The 24,230-nt window shown below is 46.3% G+C and overlaps 1 protein-coding gene across 1 annotated transcript in view; it reads right to left on the bottom strand.

The window, feature by feature from the left end:
• Positions 1–694: 694 nt before the first annotated feature.
• LOC139226930 (sodium- and chloride-dependent GABA transporter 1) overlaps positions 695–24,230 on the bottom strand; it is a 77,010-nt gene continuing 53,474 nt past the window's right edge. The window contains 6 exon segments of the mRNA XM_070858019.1: positions 695–889; positions 1,419–1,531; positions 14,859–14,958; positions 15,495–15,635; positions 19,211–19,323; positions 20,770–20,894. Coding sequence (XP_070714120.1) covers positions 695–889; positions 1,419–1,531; positions 14,859–14,958; positions 15,495–15,635; positions 19,211–19,323; positions 20,770–20,894 — 787 coding nt within the window.

Genomic DNA, 24,230 nt, shown 5'->3' with positions numbered 1-24,230 from the left:
AGAGCGTGGAGGGGAACAATATCCTGATTCATTTCCCAATTGCAGGGCTATGGGGAAAGAGCGGGAGAGTGGGACTAGCTGAAGTGGGACTGGCAGAGAGCTGGCACGGGCTCAATGGGCCGAATGGCCTCCTCCTGTGCTGTAACCATGCCATCATTCTAAGACTCATCACTGAGGGTGAAAGAGCTCCGATTAAGCGTCTCTGAGGCCTGTAACTCTGCCTAATGGCTCCTGCTGACTAAATGCTTCAGGTTGCTTATTTCCATGTGCTTCTTGTGTGTATCAACAAGGGACAACTTAGTGGACGTGCAAATAAGCTGGCTGGCAGCCTCTGGCCTGCCCGCACAAACTCCATTCTAATTAAGATGTACAGCTCTGAAAATCCGACGTTCCGGAATCCGGTCCGATCGGTGGCAAGGTCGCCCAGAATCTGTAAAATGTTCCGCAATCCGGACCTGCCGACGCTGCCCGACCTCGGGGCCTCTCCTCACCGTCCCTCGCCCCCGCTGCCCTTACATCGGGGCCTCCTCGCCGGCCCACCCCTTTCCGACATTTCAAAATCCGGAAATACTTCAACCTGGGCTCGAGTGTTTGTGACATTAGAAAGACGATCGAAAGTCCGGGAAAGCCCGGAATACGGAACGGCCTGGGTCCGGAGGAGTCCGGATTCTCGACGCTGCACCTGTATCGCCATTTAATGCATGCGGCTGAGGGGACGCACCTCGTAGAATGAGCCTTTCAACGTGAATAATGTGTCGATGACTCCGACCGGAATCCAGATGAGCGAAATGAGAGCGATGACCCAGCCGATACCCTGAGCCCACTCCGGGTATTTGTAACTGCCGTAATGTACAGGCTCAAAGTCAATGATAACAAACACCATAACAATCTGAGGGGGGGGGGGGGGGGGTGAAACAGAAGGATTCAGGCTTCTCAGCTTTTCATAAGAGCAAAGCAAATACATGTTTGTGTTCTAGTAATGGTGGAACTCTGGGAGGGGGAGAAGATAATTATCAATATTAAAATAATGCAAGAATGAGCACGATCAGAAATGCTTTTACGTACTTATTATGGGCAGGGTTAACTGAAGTAAATTGCCATAATCACCGCTGCTGGATCAGTCTGGTGGAATTATTGGGGTTTCTGGAAGGACAAGGCAGCATTTTTGCATAAAGTGTAATGATTAAAAGGGGAGTTAACTGTAGGCAGTACAGTATCACCAATCATTCCTGTACTGTCTTGCCTTTAAAGAAAATGATTTCCCCCCCTAATAAATATACAAAAAAGATCTTATTGAGCATCACAATGAGTACAGAGTGAATTTAAATAGTTCAATAAAAAGCAAAAGATTTAAAACATTATAACCTTTATTTAGTTCATTAAACCCAGCCAAGCACCCCGAGGACCATGTAATGCACACTTGCTTAGTGAAGTATCAGTACAGGAGACAGCACCAGCCAGCACACACGAAAGTAAATGCTCGGATGCTTTCCTAGCATTTCCGCAATGTTCTGAGACAGCCGAGGGACACCTTAAAAAAAATGAAACCGTTCTTGTAAAATCTTGCTGAAAATTCTAGTGAGGCGATAACCTGCGCAATGCTAGGGATTTTTAAATCGAAATGATCTGTTTAAAGCAAAACTGCTTTGTATTTTTTCAGCTTCAGGCAGTTTTAAACAAATCTGATTTGGTGGCAAAGAGGGTTTGTGCCTTTTTGACAAGTGCGGCAGAGATTGTAACAATATGTGATTCTCAATGCGAGCGAGGTCGGCGTTGGGGAAATGGCACGTTTTCCTCATCGACCACTTGTCAGGAAAGGTCAGATCCAGGCCAGCAGCAGGTTGACAGTGTGAGTGCTCACTGCTCTGCTCCAACAAGCGCAAGCAGCGGAAGGAGCGTGCGGCAAACCAGACTCCCCACCCACCCTTTTCTTCAACCACTGTCTGTCCCACCTGTGACAGAGACTGTAATTCCCGTATTGGACTGTACAACCACCTGAGAACTCACTTTTAGAGTGGAAGCATGTCTTCCTCGATTTCGAGGGACTGCCTATGATGATGCCCCATCAGTAGGATAAATACAGAATCAGATTACTAATCGAAAGTGAACTGAATTGAACCAAATACAACATCTACACCTGACTCGGTTTGTGTTCGTCAGATATTTATTCCCCTTGGAGATTATGTGAAAATAACCAAGTAAATTGCAACAATGCATTTGCAAAAGGGGCTACAGACTACCAAAGTGGATGCTAGAAAGCCCTATGATACAGTGGAACGAGACAGCCACAAAGCCTTCGGTAGAGTTCGCATGAAAGGACTGCGAGCCTCAACAACGAATGTCACCAGTCTACTCGCCCATGGACAGCATCATAGCTCAGGCTGATCATGTCTTTATTAGATGGCCACATGTGCAAATTTACAACAGGTTGTTGTTGATAGTGATCAGGAGTGAGAACTAACCGACGTATCCTTCCTTACTCCAGCCGTGCACAGGCCGAATGAGTGCTCGTCTAGCCTCCCTAGTTAACTCAGCACAGTCTGGAGATCAAACCTGGTACCTTACTGTCCTGTGTGGTTCTATTAATCACTGCCCGGCCCAGCAGAGCCATCGGGCAATCTTCTTATTTTGTCTTCATCTGCCCATCTTGTTCAACCAATCCATTTCATTTCGCTGGTAGTCAAGTGGCTGTGAGCCATATGTATCCATTTCTGCGGTGGTATTGAATCCTGCAAATCCCCTGCGAGGACAGACGCACCAACATTCGCGTCCTTGACCAGGCCAACATCTCCAGCATTGAAGCACTGACCACACTTGACCAGCTCCGCTGGGCAGGCCACATTGTTCACATGCCCAACACAAGACTCCCAAAGCAAGTGCTCTACTCAGAACTCATACATGGTAAACGAGCCCAAGGTGGGCAGAGGAAACATTTCAAGGACACCCTCAAAGCCTCCCTGATAAAGTGCAACATCCCCACCCAACACCTGGGAGTCCCTGGCGAAAGACCGCCCTAAGTGGAGGAAGTGCATCCGGGAGGGCGCTGAGCACCTCGAGTCTCATTGCCGAGAGCATGCAGAAACCAAGCGCAGGCAGTGGAAGGAGCGTGCGGCAAACCAGTCCCACCCTGGTTTCCCTCAATGATTGTCCTACCTGTGACAGAGACTGTAATTCTCGTATTGGACTAGTCAGTCAAAGAAGTCATTTTTAGAATGGAAGCAAGTCTTCCTCGATTCCGAGGGACTGCCTATGATGATGATGATGGTATTGTTACTGGATCATAATGTTATTTTTGCTTGACTAGCTGACAGGTTAGCTGATAGTGGCCCCATACATCTACTTTCTCCAACGATGTTTTGCTGGCTTTCTGTGTCATTGCTGCTGTGAGAAACTGACTGTTTAAAATTTGTCCTCCCATCTTGTTTAAAAAGGGAGAAAGGGATAGACCGAGAAATTACAGGCCAGTCAGCCTAACCTCAGTGGTGGGAAAATTATTGGGAAAATCCTGAGGGACAGGATAAATCTTCATTTGGAAAGATATGGATTAATCAAGGGCAGGCAGCATGGATTTGTAAAGTGCCTGACTAACTTGATTGAATTTTTCAAAGAGGTAACCAGGAGGGTCGATGAGGGCAGTGCATATGATGTAGTGTATATGGATTTTAGCAAAGCTTTTGATAAGGTTCCACATGACAGACTGGTCACGAAAGTAAAAGCCCATGGGATCCAGGGCAAAGTGGCAAGTTGGATCCAAAATTGGCTCCGAGGCAGGAAGCAAAGGGTAAAAGTTGCTGGGTGTTTTTGTGACTGGAAGGCTGTATCCAGTGGGGTTCTGCAGGGCTCAGTGCTGGGTCCCTTGCTTTTTGTGCTATATATCAATGACTTGGATTTGAATGTTGGGGGTATGATTAAGAAGTTTGCAGATAACACTAAAATAGGCTGTGTGGTTGAAAATGAAGAAGAAAGCTGTGGACTGCAGGAAAATATTAATGTACTGGTCAGGTGGGCAGAACAGTGGCAAATGGGATTCAATCCGGATAAGTGTGAGGTAATGCATTTGGGGAGGTCTATCATCATCATCATCATCATAGGCAGTCCCTCGAATCGAGGATGACTTGCTTCCACGTCAAAAAGTTCACAGGTGTTTCAATGAAGGACCTAAAATTCTAGGTCCGAACGAAATCTTGAAGGGTGGAAGATGCTTGTGCGTGGATTTTTTTTAACGTGCGGTGGCCGTTGCACACCACACGGGCTTGACAGAGCTCGGCCTTTATCCAGTGGCAAGGGTTAACCAGGACGACTGGAGATCTGCTCTACTGCACGGACCCAGTGCGCACACATATCGCAATGTGGGCAGGCCAGTGCTGCCCCTGGGCCCTCACCTCTTCTGGGCCCGACCTCGCGCCTCTTCTAATATGGATATGATTGAGTAAAGAGCAGAGACGCGGTGTGAGGCTGCGATGCCACCACCGCCCCCAGGGGGCTTTGGGCTCAGGGCCTGGGGAGGTCTAACAAGGCAAGGGAATACACATTAAATGGTATGACACTGTAAAGTGTAGAGGAACATAGGGGGCCTTGGAGTGCAGATCCACCGATCCTGAAGGTAGCAGGCCAGGTAAATAAGGTGGTTAAGAAGTCATACGGAATACTTGCCTTTCTTAGTCGAGGCATAGAATACAAGAGCAAGGAGGTTATGCTTGAACTGTATAAAACACTGGTTAGACCACAGTACTGTGTACAGTTCTGGTCACCACATTACAGGAAAGATGTGATTGCACTGGAAAGGGTGCAGAGGATATTTACAAGAATGTTGCCTGGACTGGAGAATTTTGGCTATGAGGAAAGATTGGAGATGCTGGATCTGTTTTCTTTGGACCAGAGGAGGCTGAGGGGAGACCTGATTGAAGTGTATAAAATTATGAGGGGCCTGGATAGAGTGGATAGGAAGGACCTGTTTCCCTTGGCAGAGGGATCAACAATCAGGGGACATAGATTTAAAGTAAATGGGGGGAGGTTTAGAGGAGATATGAGGGGAATTTTCTTCACCCAGAGGGTGGTGGGGGTCTGGAACTCACTGCCTGAAAGGGTAGTAGAGACAGAAAGCCTCACCACATTTAAAAAATACTTGGATGTGTACTTAAAGTGCCGTAATGTACAGGGCTACGGATCTAGAACTGGAAAGTGGGATTAGGCTGGATAGCTCTTGGTCGGCTGGCACGGACATGATGGGCCGAAATGGCCTCCTTCCATGCTGTAAAGTTCCATAATTATTTGCTGTTATATATGTGGACTTGAATTTTCTCTGTACAGTCACCAGAGGGCTCATCCCCTGGAGTCCCAAGGGATTCCATAATCCCTTGGGAGCACAGGTATTTAAGGAGGCTTCATAGGTTGGAGAGGCACCCTAGAGACCTGCAATAAAATACTACGGTCACGCTTTACTTTGAGCTCACAGTGTTCAGTCTGACTCTTTCTCCATACATAACAACTGGCGACGAGATACAGATAATGAACCCAAAGATGCAGTGAGCATCCTGGAGAAATTCTCAGAGGGAGATGATTAGGAAACTTTTGTGGAACGACTCGACCAATACTTCGTGGCCAATGAGCTAGATGAGAAAGAGAACGCTGCCAAACGAAGGGCGATCCTCCTCACCATTTGTGGGGCACCAACATATGGCCCATGAAGAATCTGCTCACTCCAGCGCAACCCACGAAGAAATCGTATCATGATTTGTGCACACTGGTCTGAGAGCATTTGAACCCGAAGGAAAGCGTTCTGATGGCGAGGCACTGATTCTACACCTACAAAAGGTCTGAGGGCCAGGAAATGGCGAGTTATGTCGCTGGGCTAAGATGCCTTGCAGGACATTGCGAATTTGAAGGACATTTGGAGCACATGCTCAGAGACTTTTTCGTGCTTGGCATTGGCCACAAAACCATACTTCGCAAACTTTTGATTGTAGAGACCCTAACCTTGAGTAAGGCCATAGCGATAGCCCAGGCATTCATTGCCACCAGTGACAATAGGAAGCAAATCTCTCAGCACACAAGTGCTGCTACAAGTACTGTGATCAAAGTGATGTTGTTTTCGAATCATAACGTACAGGGCAGGTCACACATACCTGCAGCTGCACGTCTGCAGATGTCTCAGAGTCCACCATCAAGGGTGATGAATGCAAGGCCATTAATACCTTGTTGGTGCTGCGGGGGTGATCATTGTTTCCATTCATGCCGATTCAAAGGGTACGTTTGCAAGGGCTATGGAGCAATGGGACACGTCCAACGAGTGTGCAGGCGAGCTGCAAATCCTGTTAAACCTGCAAACCACCATGTTGCAGAGGAGGACAGATCCACGGAGGATTACGACGAACCAGAGCCTCAGACCGAGGAGACAGAGGTACATGGAGTGCACACATTCACCACGAATTGTCCCCCGATAATGCTGAATGTTGAACTAAATGGACTCCCGGTGTCAATGGAGCTGGACATGGGCGCGAGCCAGTCCATCATGGGCAAAAAGACTTTCGAAAGATTGTGGTGCAACAAGACCTCAAGGCCAGTCTTAACTCCAGTTCGCACGAAACTAAGAACTTACACAAAAGTATAATCGGCAGTGCTAACGTAAAGGTCTCCTACAATGGAGCAGTGCACAAGCTACCATTCTGGGTGGTACCGGGCGATGGTCCCATGCTGCTCGGGAGGAGTTGGCTGGGAAAGATACACTGGAACTGGGACGACGTCCGAGCGCTATCGCCCGCTGACGACACCTCGTGTGCCCAGGTCTTAAACAAATTTCCTTCGCTGTACGAACCAGGCATCGGGAAATTCCAAGGAGCCAAAATGCAGACCCATCTAATTCCGGGGGCGCGACCCATCAATCACAAGGCGAGAGCAGTACCGTACATGATGAGAGAAAGAGTAGAGATTGAGCTAGACCGGCTGCAAAGAGAAGGCATCATTTCACCGATCGAGTTCAACGAGTGGGCCAGTCCTATCATCCCAGTCCTCAAGGGAGACGGCACCGTCAGATTACAAAGTAATTATCAATCGTTTATAGGCCTCTTGCCGACCTCGGAGCAGCGCGAGTCCGGGGTTGGCGAGAGGCCTATAAAGGCCAGCGGGAGTCAGGCAGTTCGAGCAGTCAGTCGAGGAGGCGGGAGCTTGGAGCAGCGCGAGTCTGGGGTAGGCGAGAGGCCTATAAAGGCCAGCAGGAGTCAGGCAGTTCGAGGAGGCGGGAGCTCGGAGCAGCGCGAGTCCGGGGTCGGCGAGAGGCCCAGCTTGTGCAGCTACAGGGAGAAGGCAAAAAAGAAGTAGAAAGAAACAGAAAGGTGACGTCACAGCCAAGGGGGTAAGTGATTGGCTGGTGATTGGTGAGTAGTTTATCTTTTTTCTCTTCTATAACAGTGAGTAAACTTTAGCATTGTTATTGCCAATTTAAGTGTATCTAAGGGTTAAATCATGACAGGAGAGCTCGGTCACGTGTTATGCTCCTCCTGTACCATGTGGGAACTCAGGGACACTTCCGGTGTCCCTGACGACAACGTGTGCGGGAAGTGTATCCGCCTCCAGCTCCTGACAGACCGCGTTGCAGAATTGGAGCTGAAGGTGGATTCACTCTGGAGCATCCACGATGCTGACAATGACGTGAATAGCACGTTTAGTGAGTTGGTCTTACCGCAGGTGAAGGGTCCACAGCCAGCTAGGGAATGGAAGACCAGCAGGAAGAGCAGTGCAAGGAAGGTAGTGCAGGAATCCCCTGCGGTCATCCCCCTGCAAAACAGATACACCATTTTGAGTACTGTTGAGGGGGATGACTCATCAGCGGAGGGCAGCAGCAGCCAAGTTCATGGCACCGTGGCTGGCTCTGCTGCACAGGAGGGCAGGAAAGAGTGGGAGAGCGATAGTGATAGGGGATTCGATTGTAAGGGGAATAGATAGGCGTTTCTGCAGCCGCAACCGAGACTCCAGGATGGTATGTTGCCTCCCTGGTGCCAAAGGTCAAGGATGTCTCGGAGCAGGTGCAGGACATTCTGAAAAGGGAGGGTGAACAGCCAGTTGTCGTGGTGCACATTGGTACCAACGATATAGGTAAAAAAAGGGATGAGGTCCTACGAGACGAATTTAAGGAGCTAGGAGCTAAATTAAAAGTAGTAATCTCAGGATTGCTACCAGTGCCACGTGCTAGTCAGAGTAGGAATCGCAGAATAGCTCAGATGAATACGTGGCTTGAGCAGTGGTGCAGCAGGGAAGGAGTCAAATTCCTGGAGCATTGGAACCGGTTCTGGGGAAGGTGGGACCAGTACAAACCAGAGGGTCTGCACCTGGGCAGGACCGGAACCAATGCCCTAGGGGGAGTGTTTGCTAGTGCTGTTGGGGAGGAGTTAAAATAATATGGCAGGGGGATGGGAACCAATGCAGGGAGACAGAGGGAAACAAAAAGGAGACAAAAGCAAAAGACAGAAAGGAGATGAGTAAAAGTGGAGGGCAGAGAAACCCAAGGCAAAATCAAAAAGGGCCACTGAATGTAAAGGGGCTGCAGGAGAGGTCAAAACTAAAAATCACGGTTTAAAAACTAGTATTAAAACACTCTACCTAAACACACGCAGCATTCGAAATAAATAAATGAGTTGACGGCACAAATCATTACAAATGGGTATGATTTGGTGGCCATTACAGAAACGTGGTTGCAGGATGGCCAAGACTGGGAATTAAACATACAGGGGTATCTGACGATTTGGAAAGATAGACAAGAAGGGAAAGGAGGTGGGGTAGCTCTGTTAATAAAGGATGCTATCAGGGCAGTTGTGAGAGACAATATTGGCTCTAATGAACAAAATGTTGAATCATTGTGGGTGGAGATTAGAGATAGTAAGGGGAAGAAGTCACTGGTGGGCGTAGTTTATAGGCCCCCAAATAATAACTTCACGGTGGGGCGGGCAATAATCAAGGGAATAATGGAGGCATGTGAAAAAGGAACAGCAGTAATCATGGGGGATTTTAACCTACATATCGATTGGTCAAATCAAATCGCACGGGGTAGCCTGGAGGAGGAATTCATAGAATGCATACGGGATTGTTTCTTAGAACAGTATGTTACAGAACCTACAAGGGAGCAAGCTATCTTAGATCTGGTCCTGTGTAATGGGACAGGAATAATAAACGATCTCCTAGTAAAAGATCCTCTCGGAATGAGTGATCACAGTATGGTTGAATTTGTAATACAGATTGAGGGTGAGGAAGTAGTGTCTCAAACAAGCGTACTATGCTTAAACAAAGGGGACTACAGTGGGATGAGGGTAGAGTTGGCTAAAGTAGACTGGAAACACAGACTAAACGGTGGCACAATTGAGGAAAAGTGGGGACTTTTAAGGAGCTCTTTCATAGTGCTCAACAAAAATATATTCCAGTGAAAAAGAAGGGCGGTAAGAGAGGGGATAACCAGCCATGGATAACCAAGGAAATAAAGGAGAATATCAAATTAAAAACCAATGCGTATAAGGTGGCCAAGGTTAGTGGGAAAATAGAAGATTGGGAAAATTTTAAACGACAGCAAAGAATGACTAAGAAAGCAATAAAGAAAGGAAAGATAGATTACGAAGGTAAACTTGCGCAAAACATAAAAACGGATAGTAAAAGCTTTTACAGATATATAAAAAGGAAAAGAGTGACTAAAGTAAATGTTGGTCCCTTAGAAAATGAGAAGGGGGATTTAATAATGGGAAATGTGGAAATGGCTGAGACCTTAAACAATTATTTTGCTTCGGTCTTCACAGTGGAAGATACAGAAACGATGCCAGAAATTGCTGGTCACAGGAATGTGGGAAGGGAGGACCTTGAGACAATCACTATCACGAGAGGGGTAGTGCTGGACAGGCTAATGGGACTCAAGGTAGACAAGTTCCCTGGTCCTGATGAAATGCATCCCAGGGTATTAAAAGAGATGGCGGAAGTTATAGCAGATGCATTCTTTATAATCTACCAAAATTCTCTGGACTCTGGGGAGGTACCAGCGGATTGGAAAGCAGCTAAAGTAACGGCTCTGTTTAAAAAAGGGGGCAGACAAAAGGCAGGTAACTATAGGTCGGTTAGTTTAACATCTGTAGTGGGGAAAATGCTTGAAACTATCATTAAGGAAGAAATAGCGGGACATCTAGATAGAAATAATGCAATCAAGCAGACGCAGCATGGATTCATGAAGGGGAAATCACGTTTAACTAATTTACTGGAATTCTTTGAGGATATAACGAGCATGGTGGATAGAGGTGTACCGATGGATGTGGTGTATTTAGATTTTCAAAAGGCATTCGATCAGGTGCCACACAAAAGGTTACTGCAGAAGATAAAGGTACGCGGAGTCAGTGGAAATGTATTAGCATGGATAGAGAATTGGCTGGCTAACAGAAAGCAGAGAGTCGGGATAAATGGGTCCTTTTCGGGTTGGAAATCGGTGGTTAGTGGTGTGCCACAGGGATCGGTGCTGGGAACACAACTGTTTACAATATACATAGATGACCTGGAAGAGGGGTCAGAGTGTAGTGTAACAAAATTTGCAGATGACACAAAGATTAGTGGGAAAGCGGGTTGTGTAGAGGACACAGAGAGGCTGCAAAGAGATTTAGATAGGTTAAGCAAATGGGCTAAGGTTTGGCAGATGGAATACAATGTCGGAAAGTGTGAGGTCATCCACCTTGGGAAAAAAAACAGTAAAAAGGAATATTATTTGAATGGGGAGAAATTACAACATGCTGCGGTGTATGTGGGTCCTTGTGCATGAATCCCAAATAGTTAGTTTGCAGGTGCAGCAGGTAATCAGGAAGGCGAATGGAATGTTGACCTTCATTGCGAGAGGGGCGGAGTACAAAAGCAGGGAGGTCTTGCTGCAACTGTACAGGGTATTGGTGAGGTCGCACCTGGAGTACTGCGTGCAGTTTTGGTCACCTTACTTAAGAAAGGATATACTAGCTTTGGAGGGGGTACAGAGACGATTCACTAGGCTGATTCCGGAGATGAGGGAGTTACCTTATGATGATAGATTGAGTAGACTGGGTCTTTACTCGTTGGAGTTCAGAAGGATGAGGGGTGATCTTATAGAAACATTTAAAATAATGAAAGGGATAGACAAGATCGAGGCAGAGAGGTTGTTTCCACTGGTTAAAGAGACTAGAACTAGGGGGCACAGCCTCAAAATACGGGGGAGCCAATTTAAAACCTAGTTGAGAAGGAATTTCTTCTCCCAGAGGGTTGTGAATCTGTGGAATTCTCTGCCCAAGGAAGCAGTTGAGGCTAGCTCATTGAATGTATTCAAGTCACAGATAGATAGATTTTTAACCAATAAGGGAATTAAGGGTTACGGGGAGCGGGCGGGTAAGTGGAGCTGAGTCCACGGCCAGATCAGCCATGATCTTGTTGAATGGCGGAGCAGGCTCGAGGGTCTAAATGGCCTACTCCTGTTCTTAATTCTTATGTTCTTATGTTTCTCCCTGCAGGACCAATACCCACTACCAAAGGCCGACGACCTCTTTGCAGTGCTGGTGGGAAGAAGGACGTTCACGAAGCTGGATCTGACTTCAGCCTACATGACGCAGGAACTGGAGGAATAATCGAAGGCCCTCACCTGCATAACACATACAAAGGTCTTTTTGTTTACAATAGATGCCCGTTTGGAATCCGGTTCATGAAGCTGGATCTGACTTCAGCCTACATGACGCAGGAACTGGAGGAATCATCGAAGGCCCTCACCTGCATCAACACACACAAAGGTCTTTTTGTTTACAATAGATGCCCGTTTGGAATCCGATCAGTGGCGGCGATATTCCAGAGAAACATGGAAAGCTTACTGAAGTCGGTCCCCCTCACTGTGGTCTTCCAGGACGACATGTTGGTCACAGGTCGGAACACAGTCGAGCACCTGCAGAACCTGGAGGAGGTTCTTAGTCGACTCAACCACGTGGGGCTCAGGTTAAAATGCTTGAATTGCGTTTTCCTGGCGCCTGGAGTGGAGTTCTTGGGAAGGAGGATTGCGGCGGACGGCATCAGGCCCACCAACGCGAAGACGGAGGCAATTGAGAACGCACCGAGGCCACAGAACGTGACGGAGCTGCGGTCATTTCTGGGACTCCTGAACTACTTTGGTAACTTCTTACCGGGTCTCAGCATACTGTTAGAATCACTGCATGTCTTACTATGAAAAGGGGATGAATGGATTTGGGGGAAAAGCCAAGAAAATGCCTTTGTAAAAGCGAGAAAATTGTTATGCTCAAACAAATTGCTTGTGTTGTATGATCCATGTAAGTGTTTGGTACTAGCATGTGATGCGTCGTCATATGGCGTCGGGTGTGTATTGCAACAAGCTAATGATTTCGGGAAAGTGCAACCGGTTGCTTATGCATCCAGGAGTCTGTCTAAGGCTGAGAGAGCCCACAGCATGATTGAGAAAGAAGCGTTTGTGTGTGTCTATGGGGTAAAGAAAATGCATCAATACCTGTTTGGGCTCAAATTCGAATTGGAAACTGACCATAAGCCACTTATATTCCTGTTTTCTGAGAGTAAAGGGATAACTACCAATGCATTGGTCCGCATCCAGAGATGGGTGCTCATGTTGTCCGCATATAACTACACCATCCGCCACAGGCTAGGCACAGAAAACTGCGCCAATGCTCTCAGTAGGCTGCCGTTGCCCACCATGGGGGTGGAAATGGCGCAGCCCGCAGATCTAGCCATGGTTATGGAATTATGGAAGCATTTGAGAGTGAGCAATCACCCGTCACTGCCCGGCAGATCAAAACCTGGACAAGCCAGGATCCCTTATTATCTCTAGTCAAAAGCTGTGTGCTTCACGGGAGTTAGTCCAGTGTCCCAGTGGAAATGCAGGAAGAGGTAAAGCCATTACAGTGGCGCAAAGATGAAATGTCTATACAAGCAGACTGCCTTCTGTGGGGCAATCGAGTAGTGGTCCCCAAGAAGGGCAGAGACACCTGCATCAATGAGCTCCACAGAAACCACCCAGGCATCGTAATGACGAAAGCGATAGCCAGATCCCACGTGTGGTGGCCCGGTATCGACTTAGAGTCCTGCATTCACAGATGTAATATATACTCGCAGTTAAGCAATGCACCCAGGGAGGCGCCGCTAAGTTTATGGTCTTGGCCCTCCAAACCGTGGTCTAGGGTACACGTCGACTATGCAGACCTGTTCTTGGGTAAAATGTTCCTTGTGGTTGTAGACGCGTATTCCAAGTGGATTGAATGTGAGATAATGTCAGCTAGCACGTCCGCTGCCACTACTGAAAGCCTGCGGGCCATGTTTACCACTCACGGCTTACCCGATGTCCTGGTGAGCGACAACGGGCCATGTTTTACCAGTGCTGAGTTCAAAGAATTCATGACCCGTAACGGGATCAAACATGTCACATCTGCCCCGTTTAAACCAGCGCCCAATGGTCAGGCAGAGAGAGCAGTGCAAACCGTCAAGCAAGGCTTGAAGAGGGTAACTGAAGGCTCACTGCAGACTCGCCTATCCCGAGTCCTGCTTAGCTATCGCACGAGACCCCACTCGTTCACTGGGATCCCACCTGCTGAACTGCTCATGAAAAGAGCACTTAAGACAAGACTCTCGTTAGTTCACCCTGATCTACATGAACAGGTAGCGAGTAGGCGGCTTCAACAAAGTGCATATCATGATAGCGCAAATGTGTCACGCGAGATTGAAATCAATGATCCTGTATTTATATTGAATTATGGACAAGGTCCCAAGTGGCTTCCCGGCACTTTCGAGGCCAAAGAGGGAAACAGGGTATTTCGGGTCAAACTTTCAAATGGACTCATTCACCGGCAACACTTGGACCAAAATCAAACTCAGATTCACGGACTATCCTGAGCAACCCACCTTGGACCCTACCTTTTTTGATCCCCCAACATACACACCAGTAGCAACCGGCACCATGGTTGACCACGAAGCAGAACCCATCATCCACAGCAGCCCTGCAGTGCCCAACACACCAGGCAGCCCAGCAAGGGCAATTGCACAGCAGCCCAGCGAGGGCCCAACAATACCAGCTTTCACACCGAGACGATCAACCAGGGCAAGAAGGGCCCCAGATATCGACTCACATTGTAAATAGTTACACTATTGACTTTGAGGGGGCGGGGTGGGGGTGGGGGGTGGTAGGGAGTGTTGTTATATATGTGTACTTGTACTTACTCTGTACAGCCACCAGAGGGCTCATCCCCTGCAGTCCCAAGGGATCTCATAATCCCTTGGGAGCACAAGTATTTAAGGAGCCCTCACAGGTTGGAGAGGCACTCTGGGGACCTGCAATAAAAGACTACGGTCACACTTTACTTTGAGCTCACAGTGTTCAGTCTGACTCTTTCTCCATGCATAACAGTATGATTCTATGATCTCAGGTTGCTGCTGGTCTAATGGGCCCTATATCTGAGTTCTTGGCATTCCAATGACTTTCCAGTTGTGTATGTCAGCCTCCTATTAGTTTAATGGGGCTAATGCACCCTCTAATTTTGGGAGCGGCTCAGTGTTATTCACTGATGCTTTGTGTTAAATGGAGTTAAGATTCTTTTAATTCAAGAGAGGTCACATCTAGCGTTGAATGTATTTAAAGCGTAGGCCCACCCTCAATTTAATTGATACACCGGTCAGTTTTAAATTAATAGATTGATATCTGTGTTATATTATTCTTCTGTATTCAACAGTTATTGCCATGATAAAGATTACACCAAATTCTTATAGCCTAGGCATTGCAGCCCCCCTGATAAGCAGTTGGCTTTAATTTTGATACAGATCTATTTGATTGAATCTGTGTTGAGATAGATTCACGATAAGACACACCGCAGACATACCGTAAAGCCAGCAAATAGCAACCACCTCAAAGAAAGCCAGGAAAACACTGGATACTTGAGCGGTGTAGTGGTCTAGGAGCTGGAAAACATAAATCCCACCCTGAAATTACATTAAATGAAGACTGATGTTTAAGGCACCAAGCAATGCTGAAGACTGAAAGATGAAAGCACATTAGAGTTCTGATCCAGCTGAATGACAGAATTTGAGAGCCAGAAGGCAATAATATTCTAACAAAAAGCATAAGAATATAAGAATATTTAGGAATAAGAAAAGACCATTATGCCGAAACCAGTCTATCCCTTTTTTTAAATAGATCTCCATTAGATGAGGCATATGGTGAGAAGGCAGCTGGGCGGGGCTTTAACCTCTGGTCATGAATTTGACATTAATGAACGATATAATATTTGAATAGGTGATCCACCCAGGTCGATGTGAACAGATTTGTGCAAAGCAGCAGTTTCTGGCATGGCAACCCAAAGCTCGAGTGTGCCCTTATCCACTGACCAGCCATGGGGACTTTGTGTATTGGTTACAGTGGTAGTTTGATCCAAAGACAGTATCTTCCGCTGATATGCAGACATTGTAAAAGTTTGTACTCTGAAATGCATTTGACTGGCACTTGGTGAGAGATTTACCCGTGTGACGTTTGGAATTCCTAACAGTAAGGCTACGACACAGACAATCAGCACCACAAACTCTTTCCTTTTCAGGTATTTCAGTAGTTGATCCTGGTAGGCATCCATCAGACTTGTCACCATCACCTCAACCATGGCAAACTGTCAAATAAGAGAAAGTTAAAGAAACATGGGCAAAATAATTGCACAGATGTATTTTAAGTGAATCCCTGACTTCTTATGGCGGGTGTATATGTTTGTTAAATAAAATCCCAATACCATCACTTACTCAATTCAATGCCATATGCTCAGTATAAGTATAAAATAAATAATCTAGTACCCAAAATTGAAGGGCACGGAATCACTATTTAAAATTTTAAGCAACACGGACTCTTGTCAGAGACAGAATCTTCTTACAAAGGGCCTACACCCGAAACACAATCCATCCTTTCCCTTTTCACATGGTGGGCCTGCTGTGTATTACCAGCATTTGCGGCTTTTTAAACTTTCTCATTCTGCTTTGTGTGTTATATTTGGTGCTATGCTTAAGAATAACATTACAATTCCGAGTCCTGCTGATTTGGCAACTTGCTGTACAGCTTGTTATTTATTATATGCTGTTTTTATATTACACAGAACCAAATCCCCGAAAACCACACATAAACATGATGCATGATCAAAAAATCACTGGGGGTGAAATTGCCCTTCGTCCCAATTGGGGGCGATAACCAGCTGGGGCCGGGACTTCCTTAGCCCGGTGCAGAATCTCGCCCCGACCGCTGAATTGGGCTTACCGCCCCTCGAAGGAAGTGGAATGCAATCTTGCGTGCTCCACTTCCTTTAGGGGCGGTTCCAATGGCCCGAATGGAGGGTGTTATTTAGCGGTACGTGGATGCTCCGCGTAACGCTGACATGCTTCAACGCCCCTCCCCATTGCTTAAAGGGGAGGGCCGCTGTGCACGCTGCAAGGCCACTGATAGCTGCCGCTGGATCACTGGGGCAGCATGGTACCAGGGCTCCAGCCCGGCACCTAAAACGGAGTGCCGGGCTGTACAATGGCAGCCCCAACCACGCTAGGGGACGACCTGAAGCCGACCCGAGAGTCGGAAGAACGTTAAAGATGGCGGGTGGGGTGATGTCGACTTCCCCTTTAACTTCTGTCCCGTGAGTGGATGCCGACCAGCTATGCGTCCTGCATTTTGACACCCGCTCGCACCAACCTCGTGGGCCGCGGGGCAATTTCCCCCGTGCGGCGGAAAGCGTTCGGCATGCGGTGCTGAGGGGTCACCGCACATGGTGATGACGGTTGTTGCGTGTGCGGAGCGCTGCCACGGCAATTTCCCGGGAGAGCTGTAGCACCGCCCTCCCCCCCCCTCCCCCCCAACCCGGTAGGCGCTAACAGGCCTTTCAAAAAGGGGCAATTACGTCCCCACTATCTGAAAAGGATAAGGCTTATGGTGCAGAACTGGGAGGTAATTTAGTGAGTTCCTTTATAGGACTGAACAAAACAAAGAGGAGAACAGCAGGTAAAAGTCAAGAGCTACAAAGGAGCAGATAATGGATTCAATAGTCTATGCATGAATTTTTATTAAAAGCTGGGAAGAGGTGAAACACTGGTGGGTGATGCACAATAATCATCTCAGTCAGGCGGTGTAAAGTCCTCAGAAAGACTCCTCATTCGGAGTGGAAACAGCCCCCATAATAAAACTGAGTAAAGTAGATGGTGGATGTGACAAAAATTGTTTCATTTTTGCATCTGGTTGTTTTGATAGCTGTCACTTTGAAACGTAATCATTGCACAAAGAAAACTTAGCAGCCTATCCTAATACAACGTTGCAAATATTGTTAGTCTCCCTGCTGAAGGGAACGGTCTGGATAAGAGTCACCTGGGCATCCTGGATACAGACTGAAGTGTGCAACTGCGGGTGGGACAACTTCCTAACTAATTATTAGGTAACGTTAGTAGAAAATCTAATGTGTTCTAGATATATACACCAAGATTGGCTCCGTTTTTTATTTGACACACTGTTCCTTTTTTGAATTTGAATAGCTCGTTATTCAAAATCCAGGTTGCCCAGGAGACTCTTTTCCAAGCTGTAAAATAGACAATTCTTTTTAATCAGAATCAGTTGAAGATTCTCTTAAAGAAGGCAGTTATGCAGTTGGAAGTTCCGATGAGAAAGGTAGGTAGGAATCTCACAAGATAATTTGAAAATCTCAAACGATATGGGCTATTATTCCTGAAGCATCACTAGATGCACTTGAAAGTCATTCATAAGAAATTAAATTAACTCCTGGAGTTAAAAGAAGGAATTTGCATTTATATAACACCTGTCACAACCTCAGGATGTCCCAAATTGCCCTATAGGCAAGGAAGTAGTTTTGAAGTTTACATAGGGAAATGTGGCAGCCAATTTATGCACAGCAAGATCCCAAGAACAGCAGTGAAATAAATGAGCAGATAATTTGTTTTCGTGATCTCCGTTGAAGAATAGATATTGGCCAGGACAGTGGGAGAACTCCCTGGCTCTTATTTGATTACTGCAGTGGGATCTTTTGCATACACCTGAGAGAGCAGACAGGGTATTGGTTTAACATCTTATACAAACGGCCGTACCTCCAACAGTGCATCACTCTCTCAGTACTGCACTGCCTGGATTATGTGCTCAAGTCCTAGAGTGGAGCTTGAACCCATAACCTTCTGACTCAGAGGGGAGGGTGCTATCAATGAGCCATGGCTGAAATTGCAAACAAATAATCTAACCATCTACCAATTTAGGCAGAAGAGAGAGAGACTGAGACTGGGACTATGTGGCCATTTACCTCTGGCACCGGGATTCAAATCCCGCCCAACTCATGGGATGATGGTTTTTTTAAATCTGCCTGGTGAGTGATCATATGAGTTTGGGCAATTGCTCATCCAGCTCCTGCTGAGCACAGGCCTGGTCTCTCAATTGACAGACATAGAAGGCCGGCGAATGATTACATTGTAATCTTTTTATTATCTTGTCTACTTGAGGAGTTAGATAAAATACTTGCTACTGTACATATTCAATTATTACATCATTATTAGATAACTTGCTTGTTTATGATTTGTTCAATAAATTTGTTTCAGCTCTTGAGGTGATGCTGCTGGTACAAGCTGAACTGTCTCATTTATATGACGATACATCAAGCAAGAGTGAGAGCGCAATTTCATATTTATCTCAATTAATGCAGCTTTCTTGTGTAAATCAGCACACAAATGTTTAGATATATTTAAAATAATGATTTGTTACCTGTTTGAGAAGTTACATGATGTTCTATTTTATAATAGACAGAAGTACTTCCATGATTTCAGTATTTATATGGTCAAATCTATTTGAATGTTCTAAAGTGGTGAGAAAAGATAATTAATCCAAATGTAATTTTACTGGACTGATATAATCTGGGGGACTGGCCATTACTATGTGCAAGACAATGGTCTGTTCTGAATGATTAAAGTGGTGAGAAAATGCAATATCACTGAGGGATTGTCGGTGACCATTTCATTCCAGAGTTGCTGGTATCTGTTGGTTAGATTTTCTTCAGAGCTTTTGACTGATTTAGTTCACAATGCCGATTACTTTTAACAGTCACCTCCCACCTGTATGCAAGTAGAAAAGAGCTGGTAAAGCTGGATGCAATTCTCTGCTGCTGCCGTCCCGTCCAACCACCACTGGGACCCGAAATTGCCAATGTTTTAATATGACTCTTACCTGACTGTCGAGTCCCAGAAACAGCAGCATAACAAAAAATAGCATGGCCCACAGGGGAGAAATTGGCATTGTAACAAAGGCTTCTGGGTAAACCACAAACACCAATCCTGGGCCTACAAGGATGAGAACCAATTTAAAATGTACCTACTGCAGTGTTAATAAATCATACAATGATCAGTACAAGAAAAAATCGGTTTGCCTCAGAAATGTACTATTCCTTGCTGCAATTTTTTTTCTTCCCAATTTTCTCCTCTCTCCTCCCCTTCTATTAAAGGCCAGGTTCTCAAAACTGCCACCAAGCTCATGGTCTACAGGGCTGTAGTAATACCCGCCCTCCTGTATGGCTCAGAGACATGACCATGTACAGTAGACACCTCAAGTCGCTGGAGATATGTCACCAACGATGTCTCCGCAAGATCCTAAAATCCCCTGGGAGGACAGATGCACCAACGTTAATGTCCTTGACCAGACTAACATCCCCAGCATTGAAGCACTGACCACACTCAATCAGCTTTGCTGGGCAGGCCACATTGTCCGCATGCCAGACACGAGACTCCCAAAGCAAGCGCTCTACTCGAAACTCTTTCATGGCAAACGAGCCAAAGGTGGGCAGCGGCAATGTTACAGGGACACCCTCAAAGCCTCCCTAATAAAGTGCAACATCACCACTGACACCTGGGAGTCCCTGGCCAAAGACCGCCCTAAGTGGAGGAAGTGCATCCGGGAGGGCGCTGAGCACCTCGAGTTTCATCGTTGAGAGCATGCAGAAATCAAACGCAGGCAGCAGAAAGAGCGTGTGGCAAACCTGTCTCACCCACCTCTTCCTTCAACGACTATCTGTCCCACCTGTGACAGGGACTATGGCTCTCATATTGGACTGTTCAGCCACCTAAGGATTCATTTTAAGAGTGGAAGCAAGTCTTTCTCGATTCCAAGGGACTGCCTATGATGATGATGATGATGATGATGATGATATTGAAGGTATCAACTTCTTGTTGAGCACAGCTCTACCAACACCTTTTCTAACAGCCATTAATCAAATGTGAACCAAGCATTGATTGTTGGCAAACTACTCAACAGTGGGGGAGGAGGGGCAGAGGGGGAGGTGGGGGAAGGCGGGATGCTCACAGTCAAACCCATCTTTCTTCACCCAACATCCACATAAATGCACTGGTTGCTGGATAGTGAGCAGGAGCTGGCTGAGTTTTCTCTCTCTACCTCAGGGATGCAGAGGCTAACTGTTGCATTGCTTCTATTGCCTTGGCCGAGATCAGCTAATTCAATACAGACTCAAACACAAATCTTTGAGTCTTCTAACGGGCTGAGCCATTTTGCCAGAAATTCTTTTTTTCCTTTCGACACTGCAATAGGCTGCTCTTAGAACTGCTTCTGTGCAGAATTCCCCACCCCTACAACCAAGAAATATGAACATATTGCAGATAGAAACACATTTGCAAGCAAATAAATATGTATTTCTGCAATCTGGTTAAAGCATGTCACCAGAATTCAAATCTCAGTAAACCATTGCAGCTCCTTTTTGCATCTCTGCACTCACTTACCATCTACAGCAATATCATCGATAGGGACATTGATCATTTTGGACATGTATCCAAATGCAGAGAAAATGACAAATCCAGAAAATATACTTGTGGCTGAATTAGTCAGTGAAATGGCCAATGTATCTCTGTGAGGAAATTAAAACATAATTACCAAATGTTAATATACAGCTGTGAGCAATATGTTTACAAATTCATTAAGTGTTTGAAAAGATTTATAAACAGAAGAGTTTCCAATTCTTAATATTTAACTCCTAGATTATATTTTGTTTAATGATTTTCCTGGGCCCAATGCCTAGGGTACATCTATTGCCCAGGAAACACACAATGCCCAGGAACATCTATTGCCCAGGGAACATCTATTGCCCAGGGAACATTAATTGCCCAGGGATCATCTATTGCCCAGGGATCATCTATTGCTCAGGGATCATCTATTGCCCAGAGATCATCTATTGCCCAGGGAACATCTATTGCCCAGGGATCATCTATTGCTCAGGGAACATCTATTGCCCAGGGAACATCAATTGCCCAGGGATCATCTATTGCCCAGGGAACATCAATTGCCCAGGGATCATCTATTGCCCAGAGATCATCTATTGCCCAGGGAACATCTATTGCCCAGGGATCATCTATTGCCCAGGGATCATCTATTGCTCAGGGATTATCTATTGCCCAGGGAACATCTATTGCTCAGGGATTATCTATTGCCCAGGGAACATCTATTGCCCAGGGATCATCTATTGCCCAGGGAACATCTATTGCTCAGGGATTATCTATTGCCCAGGAAACATCTATTGCCCAGGGATCATCTATTGACCAGGGATCATCTATTGACCAGGGATCATCTATTGCTCGGGAATCATCTATTGACCTGGGATCATCTATTGCTCGGGGATCATCTATTGCCCAGGGAACATCTATTGCCCAGGGATCATCTATTGCCCAGGGATCATCTATTGCCCAGGGAACATCTATTGCCCAGGGAACATCTATTGCCCGGGGATCATCTATTGCCCGGGGAACATCTATTGCCCTGGGATCATCTATTGCCCTGGGATCATCTATTGCCCAGGGATCATCTATTGCCCAGGGATCATCTATTGACCAGAGTTCATCTATTGCCCAGGGATCATCTATTGACCAGGGATCATCTATTGCCCAGGGATCACCTATTGCCCAGGGATCACCTATTGCCCAGGGATCAGCTATTGCTCAGGGATCATCTATTGCCCAGGGAACATCTATTGCCCAGGGATCATCTATTGACCAGGGATCATCTATTGACCAGGGATCATCTATTGCTCGGGAATCATCTATTGACCTGGGATCATCTATTGCTCGGGGATCATCTATTGCCCAGGGAACATCTATTGCCCAGGGATCATCTATTGCCCAGGGATCATCTATTGCCCAGGGAACATCTATTGCCCAGGGAACATCTATTGCCCAGGGAACATCTATTGCCCGGGGATCATCTATTGCCCGGGGAACATCTATTGCCCTGGGATCATCTATTGCCCTGGGATCATCTATTGCCCAGGGATCATCTATTGCCCAGGGATCATCTATTGACCAGAGTTCATCTATTGCCCAGGGATCATCTATTGACCAGGGATCATCTATTGCCCAGGGATCACCTATTGCCCAGGGATCACCTATTGCCCAGGGATCAGCTATTGCTCAGGGATCATCTATTGCCCAGGGAACATCTATTGCCCAGGGAACAACTATTGCCCAGGGAACATCTATTGCCCAGGGAACATTTATTGCTCAGGGAACATCTATTGCCCACGGAACATCTATTGCCCAGGGATCAGCTATTGCCCAGGGATCAGCTATTGCTCAGGGATCAGCTATTGCTCAGGGATCATCTATTGCCCAGGGAACATCTATTGCCCAGGGAACAACTATTGCCCAGGGAACATTTATTGCTCAGGGAACATCTATTGCCCACGGAACATCTATTGCCCAGGGATCAGCTATTGCTCAGGGATCATCTATTGCCCAGGGAACATCTATTGCCCAGGGAACGCCTGTTGCCCAGGGAACGCCTGTTGCCCAGGGAACATCTATTGCCCAGGGAACATCTATTGCCCAGGGAACGCCTGTTGCCCAGGGAACGCCTGTTGCCCAGGGAACATCTATTGCCCAGGGAACATCTATTGCCCAGGGAACGCCTGTTGCCCAGGGATCATCTATTGCCCAGGGAACATCTATTGCCCAGGGATCATCTATTGCCCAGGGAATATTTATTGCCCAGGGAATGCCTGTTGCCCAGGGAACATCAATTTCCCAGGGAACACCTTTGCCCAGGAAACACTATATCCCTACCGTCCATAGGAGGAAAATTGGCCCCAATATGTCTGAGGGAATTTTGATTTTTTCAGGCAAGTTTGTTATTGAGAAACCAAACTGCTTACTAAGCTGAAGGACTAAGGCCTATAGTGCAGGGTGAAAAGAGTAAAAAGGGAAAATGAGATAAATTTGGAAGCAGCGATTAGGTGATACAAAGCTTGGGCTTTAGGAACTTTAAGATTGCAGGAGAAAGAAGGACCGAATGTTTTTGGAATAATGAAGTTACAATGGCTCATTAGACTCTCAATTAAATAATAATTTTAGAGGCACTCTCAGTCTGAAAAATCACAAAAATAAGTACAAACGAGGGGGGCCATTTGGCTCATCTTTCATAGAAAGTTTTGATTCCCCCCCGTTACAGCATCTGACTGCCTTTTCGTTACCTTCAGAGTTCTTGCTTCTGTTGGTGATTGAGGGATAAATAGCTTACCAGGAGATCCATTCTTTGTATAAAGTCCTGAACTTGCCATTTTCTAGTTTCCTATCTCTGTCTCCTTGTCCTGCAGTCATGGTTTAACTTGAATAGTGCCCTGGATTAATCTTTTCTATTTCTCTTAGTGCCTTACATACCTCTATATGGTCCTTTCTTATTTACTTCTTTTCAAAGGCAAGGAGTTTCCTTACAATTCCGTTATCTACCACAAGCCCGTGACCGTTCTCTGGACTGTTTCTGGGTCCTGGATATTACCTGAAGACCTTAATGATCTGAACTGAATGCAGTATTATTTTACAAATGTGAATACAGATCATTTATGTAAATCATCATCAGTCAGGGCCTCATCACCAGTGCTTGGGGCACTCGATTCAATACATCTGCCCAGCTTGACTTTACTCTTTTAACTAATGGCCCACTGCTTTCCCCCTTTCAGCCAACTCCTGACCCATTTCCAAGTTTTACCGAGAATACCCACTGCTTTATGTTGTGCAGCGGCTTTTCATGTGGAACATCATCAAAGGCTATCTGGAAGTTTAAGTACCCTAGGATAAAATTTCACCTTTGTGGTCTAGTGTCAGCTGTGGCTCAGTGGGTAGCACCCTTGCCTCTGAATCACACAGTTGTAGGTTCAAGTCCCACTCCAGGGACTTAAGCACATAAATCTAGGCTGAAA

Source organism: Pristiophorus japonicus, chromosome 16 (assembly GCF_044704955.1).
Source record: "Pristiophorus japonicus isolate sPriJap1 chromosome 16, sPriJap1.hap1, whole genome shotgun sequence".
NCBI classification, from domain to species: domain Eukaryota; kingdom Metazoa; phylum Chordata; class Chondrichthyes; family Pristiophoridae; genus Pristiophorus; species Pristiophorus japonicus.
Note: the sequence above shows the minus strand (reverse complement) of the source record. Positions and strands in the feature narration are given on the sequence as shown.